The sequence below is a fragment of the Myotis brandtii genome, unplaced genomic scaffold (assembly GCF_000412655.1).
Source record: "Myotis brandtii unplaced genomic scaffold, ASM41265v1 scaffold154, whole genome shotgun sequence".
NCBI lineage: Eukaryota > Metazoa > Chordata > Mammalia > Chiroptera > Vespertilionidae > Myotis > Myotis brandtii.
Genome location: NW_005355584.1, coordinates 3,097,775 through 3,106,072, shown reverse-complemented (window position 1 = coordinate 3,106,072; position 8,298 = coordinate 3,097,775). Strand labels below are relative to the sequence as shown.

Sequence of the window (8,298 nt, the reverse complement as noted above, 5' to 3'; positions counted from 1 at the left end):
TATTTAATATAACTTCCTTTGTTAAAACCCTAAGCTTTTAAACAGATGTCCTATAAAATGGTAAGGAATATAAAATTTTTAAAATACCAACCACCAAAGATAAACAGGGTATATAGGATGATAAAATACATTTGTTAAAATTACCAGTTGTAAAAATGAAGTCTATGTTGTTTATATTGTAATAGTAAAAATCAGAAGCTAGAAAAATCATTATGAAATTTCAGTGTTGACAGACTATGTGAATTTTGTAGATTTAAATATTAAATGTAAATTTTGTAGGTTTAATAGTGAAACATAAACCAAGTCCTAGGTAAGAACCCAAGTCTACTTCTAATCGAGAATAAGATCTATGACAAGATGTTTGCAATAATTATAAAATATTCTAATTCAAAAGTAGATTTATTTAATTCAGTGTTTACAATGTCATAGGGGCACCTCTCGTGAAAATAAAATTGAGTATCAGACTTCCCCTATCCTATTTCAAATATGGCAACATCTTTGTATGCGGGCCCAGAGCTGTAGTGTAACTGAGTGGATGGAAATGAGCTATAGGATACAGAAGACATGGGCTTGAGTCAGACCACAATGGTCTACCCATCTGTAACTGGATAAGTTTCAAAATAGGTGTCGACATTTGTCTATCTTCATGATATCAATGGCAGCCTCATCCATGACTCCCACCAAGTATGGTACACAGCACACAGAAAGAAATAAGGGTGGATTTTTTAAAAATTTATTGGAAAGTGGTATTGTTATGTGATCAGGTCACCTGACTATACAGGTTTATCATACCTATGGCCAGTGTGAAAAGTACACAGAGGGCTAACATAGTCTCTAGGCAAACTCTTAATAAGAAGCTGTGTTCCTAAGCCTTGCCATATAAACAAAATTTTGTGTGTTTTTCTAGTAGAATATTAAAAGCCTACAGTGAGCTTTATGTTTATATTTGATGTACATAGCTGAAGACAATTTCCAGAAACATCTCTGGGCCAGCTCAACTCAGCATCACATGATCCAGTGGGAACACAGTGACCTGGAAACTGATTCTCCATTGTATAATTATATATGTCTATACACACACAAACACAGAGACAAACACATTCTGCTTTTAAAGCAATATAAGAATATGCTTAAAATCATTTAAATAGTTTATAAATGTGACATGCCATATGAAATAGGACACTGAGCAGAAAAAGATGATTAAAATAATTGAATGTGATAGAATCATGGTACTTTACAAAAAATAGGATAGAAAATGAGATCCAATAATAACAATAAAGTTGATTTTTGAGACACGAATATAAATCATGAGACATACAGATAGGAAAAACTCAATATGTAATTAACCATGACTTCACCAAAATGCTTAGGCTATCTGAAAGGGGAAAATCTTTGCATAGAAGAATGACATTATTTGACAGTCAGGATCTACAAATGGTAAGGCTGGGAAGGTTGCGATTCCATAGGGCAGACAACAACAGCCAGGGTGGCAATCACAAAATGAACAGTATGTAAGCCTTTCTATTCCACTTCTAAACTTCACAGGATGACAGTCTCATTGCTTCAGTCATCATCTAAAATAAGAGAAAGAAAAATGATCATTAGTGCACTTACATAGCCAAGATATTAGTAGTAACGTAGGCGGAGGTATCATTTCTTCCCTTTATGGCCTTTTTGAGTCAAGGCAAAACTGAATTTTGCTGTAGCTTTAGCATATATGTGCTCATGGGAACAACTATTATCCCCATCTAGACAATATTTCCTGACTGGTAATCTTACACAGATAACCTAAGGGATATTGCTAAATATATTAATTCATAATTATATAGTTTGTAGATAAATCTCACTTTGGATTTTTTCTCTCTCTAAAATCACCTGTCAGAACAAAATATGATCTTACCAGTACATACAAACAGGCTAGTGGAACTGATTTTTCTATCTTAAATACAAGGAGTACAGCTAGGAGGCCTTGGGCCGGGGCCCTGGCCGGCTGCAGTGGGCTCGGCCGCATTGCTGGAAGAATGCTATGTGCATGGTCATTGGTGTCAGAACCGGCAGGACTTGGCTCCCACTTTGGACATCTCTGTGTGGGCACCTCAACGATAGTTATATTTAACTTAGATGACATTGTGCAGACTTTCAGATGTCTCTCTGTTTAAAACTTGTGCTGCAAGGTGAGAGATCAGAACAAGGAAGGCCGAGATTTAGGGAGGACCCTGCTGTGACCTCCGTGTGTTCCTAAAAACTCACATGAGAATCTGGGGCCCAATGTGATAGTGTTAGAAGGTGTGACCTTTGGGAGGTGATTAGGTCCCACGGGTGGAGCCCCCATGATTAAGATTAGTGCCCTTATAAGAGACCCCACAGAGTTCCCTAGTCCCTTCCACCATGAAAGGACGCATAGAGAAGTCTGCCTTTGAAAGAGGGCCTCACCTGGTCATGCTGGCACCCTGACCTCAGACATCCAGCCCCCAGAACTGTGACAAATAAATGGTTTTTGTTGTTGTTTATAAGCCACCCAGTCTGTGGTAATAGAAGTGGGCCTGACTGTATTTTCAAGAATGAAAGCCAAAGGAAAATGAAATGGGATATAATTCCTGCTAGCTGCTACCCTTCCCACTGCAGAATAAAAACAAGCAAAGTCAAGGAAAAGGAAAAATGATGCATTTTTAATGATACTGTTTTATCATTTTCACTTTTTTCTTTACTAATCTTTAAAGACAAATCTATTCATTTTGCCACTAGATTTTTTAACACTCCAAGTAAACAGCATGTTTTGATACAAGAAATGGTAAAATGTTTTAAGTTTTTCTGATGTTAAAGTTATATAAAACTGGAAAAGGGCTCAGTAGTAACACAAGTGATTCTGGAAGGCTGAGTTTATAAACATTAACAATGAGATCCTATGTTCTAATAGGACATCCACAAGCTTGTTTCCTCTGGTTTGAACTGGAAGATTTCTCTAGTGTTCTTTCTCTTTCTTTCTCTCTCTCTCTCTCTCTCTCTCTCTCTCTCTCTCCCCCTCCCTCTTTGCCTCCCTCCCTCTCTTTCTCCCTCCCCCTCCCTGAAAACAGCTTCTGTAGGCTCAGTTATGACAAAGTAATTTCCTTACAGATAGGGAGCTTGTCTTCCGAAGAAATGAAAAGACCTGAGCAGATTCCCACCCATAATAAAAAGCTGTCAGAATGTCTAACGGCAATAATGTAGTTAAGGACAGAAATAAAACATCTTTATCTTGTCCAGCATAGGATATAAGTGTCAGGAATATTTTCTTGCTTCATTATTCTGAACATAAACACTATATTTCTCTTTACAGAAGAAGAAGCATGTTAAATAAAAAACATCACTTTTCAAAAAAAATTTTGTGATGAACATTTTACTAGTCCTGGAATGAATGTTTTGCTTCTCTCGAATTATGTAACTGCTTTCAGGGGATTTGAAAAATAATTATTTCAGTAAAAGGGCATAGAGCTCCTGCACTTGCATAATTTCCCATAAGCAAAATTAAGTCAGAATTATAGAAGTATATCACCACAAGTCCAGGTGGCTCTGAGGCGATGCCTGGAAGAAATCAGAAAGCGGTGAGTCAACAAGAATCAGGTGAGCCTCCAGCTCTATGTGTCCTCAGCAATCTCCCTTCAATGATCACTTGGAGTAGTACATAAACTGTGCATGGCATGGACAAGATTTAACAATGAAAAGCAGTGAAATGCTTTGGCAATAACAGAAGCACAAAGTAAGGAAACAGAGGGGAAGAAATACACTATATTAAATTTAAGAGAGGTTGAAAACTATGGATGTAATTGGGGCGTGGCCTTCCATTAAGCTAAGGGATTCATGGAGGAAAACAAGATTGGCAGTGAGACAAGGGTGATCTGAGTGAGTGGTCTGCATTTATCAAATTATTTGCATATGAAAACTTCCCCATTTCCAAACCAAGATCCTGGGAAGGGATTTTTTTAAGCTTTTCGGAGCTCTTTAGATGTCTTGGTTAAACTATAGTCTTTAGCCATGATATTCTATGTATTATTACCAAAAATGTAAACCATAAAGTAGCCCCAAATAGACCACTATTGTTTATGCAGCATCCTGACATTTCCTGTGGGTTTTTTCTTTGTTGAGCATTCAAAATGAAATTTTAATAACATTTTCATCTATTTTTACTCCTCTGCCCACCCCCACACACACTGAATCACACCCAAGCATCATGACCATGTTCGTCTGTCTAATCTGTTTCCAGCAGAATACAGCATCTGCAACAGAATAGGTGCCAATTACAAATTTGTTTATTTCATGAATGCCATATGATAGAAGTAGGTTAATGCCTTAATAGCAGTGGAAATAAAGGTATCTTTTTATGAGACTACTAAAAGCCTGATGCATGAAATTCATGCAAGAGTAGGTTTTTGCAGCTGCAGCAGCTGCCTCGATCCCTTCCTCGCAGCTGGGGCAGCTGCCTCGATCCCACGGCTGCAGCCCCGGCTTTGTCCAGAAGGTCATCTGGAAGGATGTCCAGACGGCCATTCAGTCGATTTGCATATTATGCTTTTATTTATAATAGATTGATGACACAAATTATTAGCTTCCTCACCTTTCTACTCAGAGTTTCTATTTTATTAGGCTTGTCTCTTAAATTATCTATATTTTCATTTTCTTCAGATAGATACCCAGAAGTGGAATTGTTGGGTCATTTGGTGGTTCCATTTTTAATTTTTTGAGGAATCTCCATACTGTTGGCCACAATGACTGTACTAATTAGCAATCCCACAGATAGTACACAAGGGTTCCCATTTTCTCCAAATCCTTGCCAACACTTGTTATTTGTTATCATTTTGATAACTTTTTTTTCTTATTAGATGTCAGTGTAATGTCTAAAACACCATTATATCACATTTGGTTTACATTTTTTATTCAGCCAGAATATTGAAAGGATCAGATATGTAATTACAGCACCATACATTCAATTTTCCTAGATTAATGATGCTCTATATAGGCAGCAATTTGGAAAATGTAATTTATTGTGCTGAAACAATAATTCATTTAATGGTATGAGTGACCCATAAAATCTAATGCAATTTTAGAGGTGTCTAATATAGTCCCAAAGAATAGCTAAGAGAAAGTGGGTCACTGTGTAAGCAAACATCTACATCCCTAAGAAGAGTGGTGATAATGATTCAGAAATAGAGACCAAAGAACCACAACAGAATAATGCAACTTTGCAAATTGTTTCATGCATATAAAAGAAAGCAACTGTCTATAAGTGGTGATGCATTTTATTTGAAAAACTGTATACTAGCTCTTTAAAAGTGTTCATGATTACAGTGGGGAGTAGGAGAACATTTCACTTACACATTCCTTAAATGCTTTCAACCATATTTTCTCTTTTGATTACACTATAATTCTGTGATATAAAATATAGACATGACTCTAAACCACACACACATACAGCTAACCTGGGTAACTGGATTTTCCATGTTACATATGAATCTTCTCATTCAAAACAGTTACTGCATTTACTCTAATGCATATATACTATATATATACACCCAAAGATTTAATTTTTGCTAAGATTAGCTAAAATAGGAGACTTCATATAAATTTGTTTTTTTAATGTATATTATTTTCACTTGGCTGAAATCAAAATTTCTTATTTGCAGTATATTCAAATATGGGTCATTACCTGTGCACAGGAATAATGAAATCAATCCAATATACAGGGTGGGGCAAAAGTAGGTTTACAGTTGTCTGTATGGGAAATAATATAATAAATAGTAAATAATACAAGAATAAACTCTGTGTTTTGTATACTCACAGCTATAAACCTACTTTTGCCCCACCCTATATAGCTTAAAGAATTCCAGTGATGATACAGCATTTCAAAATGAAATGCCATTCTTTAACATTCAATGAAATGAAGAATAGTTTTCATTTTCAATTGTGACTTTGAGTGGTTTCATTTCAGAAGATATCACAAAAGGAAAGAAGATGTATGTGTAATTGTTTCAAAATTATTTTGGAATAATGAGAGAACTGTTGCTATAAGATTATAAGTAAAACAATTCAATGTAAGAAAGAGATTTTTCCATAATAGGAAGTGTCTGAAAATAACAGAATTCCATATGGTATAGTGAACTCCCTAACACAGGAATGATTTAAGTGCAGGTAAGGCTATCAGAGGGATTTTACAAGGACGTGATGAGGAGTTTGTTAATCTTTATGGCTTCTTCCAGTTCTAGTTCTCTAAGATTCTGAAAATTTTGATTCTCTATGAAGCCTTCAAATGCTGATTTTTAAAAATTCCTTTATTCATAAATTCAATAAATATTTGTTTAGGCTCTATTACACTACCACAGACCATGTAGAAGTGCTGGGCATAGAAAGATAAATTAAACAAACATACAAAGACATGATCCCTGTCCTCAAGAGGCTTCCATGTGGTAGAAAATCTGGATGTTAGACAAAAGCATGTGCCTGTATGCATGTAGGAGGTCATGTTTCGATATGTGACATGAATAAAAAGAGCAGGTACTGTGAGATTTAGGGTGAAGTTCTGTGGTATCTGGGAATGCCCACTAAGGAAGTAACATGTAAGCTGTCACCTAAAATAAGAGAAGTCAGGGGAGAAGGATGAACATGATGTCATGGCCATAAAGATGCATGGTGCCAAAGTAGCGCTATGGGTAGAGCTTTGCAGTTTCAGGAAATTAAAAGCAAATATCAATGCTGCTGAAGCATAAAGAAGGAACAGAGAAGAGCATAGAAACCCTTTAGTAGGCTTACATCATCCCAAGTTTTATAGGTCATTGTAAGCAGTTCAAATATTTATTCTAAAGTTAATGAGAAGCTATTAAAAAGTTTTTACCTGGAGAGTGACATAATATAAATTGTGTTTCTACAACACCTCTTTCATGTAGGCCATGCCCTGGAAGTAACTGGAGATAGGAATTGGAAGTAAGAATCCCAGGGGAGAGATAATGGTAATCAAGACCAGAATAGGAGCAGGAAAGAAGGTATAAAGTTAAGAGGATATTGAATTTTCTGATTCGTTAGGGAGTGGCTGAAATAGAATGTCAAAAATGTAATAGTTTCTCAAATAGACAAGATAGCTAGGTAGAGGACTTATCCAACTGCTTCAAACAATTATCAAAATGGAGTGGAATGTATAAAAACACAGTTGAAAGCACTGGACTATGCTATGAATTTTAAGAGAAGAAAAAGCACATGAACTGAGACCCACACTAACCCTGGATTTCTCACTGGACGAATTGTTCAAAATGCTGCAGAGAGAAATAGAGCCAGACAGGCAGCACTGGTCTTCCTGAGTGAGAAACAGGGCAATGAAAAGGCAAGATTAGAAATGCAAGTTGTATCGGAAAGAAAACCAGTCATAGCTGAGTACATGACTCAAGTCTGCCTTACTATATAGTCATAGTAATCTAAACCCTGGATATTGAAATAAACAAATTTTTAGTGAAACTGTATTGAGAGGAGGGTGTGATATTCAGGGAAGAAAATGTGCAAGCCTGGTGAAGAAGAAAGAGGGAATTACCAGCAAATTATCTTCTATAGCAGGAAATCAATAAATAATGTAAACAGTGGAGGTGAAAACCATATCAGTTAGAGCTTGGATGAAAAGAAGCAAGTAATATGCCAATAGTAGGAAATGCTGTTTATGTCAACAAACCTTCTAGGAATAGTTGATTCTATAAAATATGTGCTTATATAGCTTTGATTAAAAATTAGGAAATAAATTTGATAATATTCTTTGTACAGAGAAGAATTTTCAGGAGATACTATTTCACAAATGCCTCTAATGATTGAAAATCCACAGAATGATGGAGATTTTTAAGAGGGATGCACCAATAATATTAATCCACAAAAGATGGCATATTTCCTTGCAAATCAGAAATTTTAAGGTATTTCTAAAATGGATGATTCATAGTATAACTTACTGAATTTGCTTAAATTTGAGTCACTCAAATTTAAATGCAAATTTGGCATTTAAGATTTGTAAACAATGTAAAGTGCTATTAACATGCATAAATTGCTTTTCCACATAATATATTTCTCTTATTCAGAAAATAGACATTCCAGAAAGTCACTAGTAATGACAAAACAGAACACTGTTATGAGTGATATTTTCCCATATAAGTAATCTGAGAATTGATTTGCATGCTCAAATTTTAGAGGGTGGGCACTAAAGACAAAGCATAGGAGAACAATGGTGGATATTTTTAACTTGTGGCTTGATGTAGAAAATGACCATTTTAAGTGGTTCAGGCAAAGCCAATATTATAT

General features: G+C 35.6%; 1 protein-coding gene across 1 annotated transcript in view; it reads right to left on the bottom strand.

Annotated features, from left to right (window-relative positions):
- Nucleotides 1-450: 450 nt before the first annotated feature.
- The window catches only part of CCDC102B (coiled-coil domain containing 102B), a 149,234-nt gene continuing 141,386 nt past the window's right edge, over nucleotides 451-8,298 (bottom strand). The window contains exon 8 of the mRNA XM_005861557.2: nucleotides 451-1,574. Coding sequence (XP_005861619.2) covers nucleotides 1,571-1,574 — 4 coding nt within the window. The 3' untranslated portion in view covers nucleotides 451-1,570. The remainder of the gene's footprint in view (nucleotides 1,575-8,298) is intronic.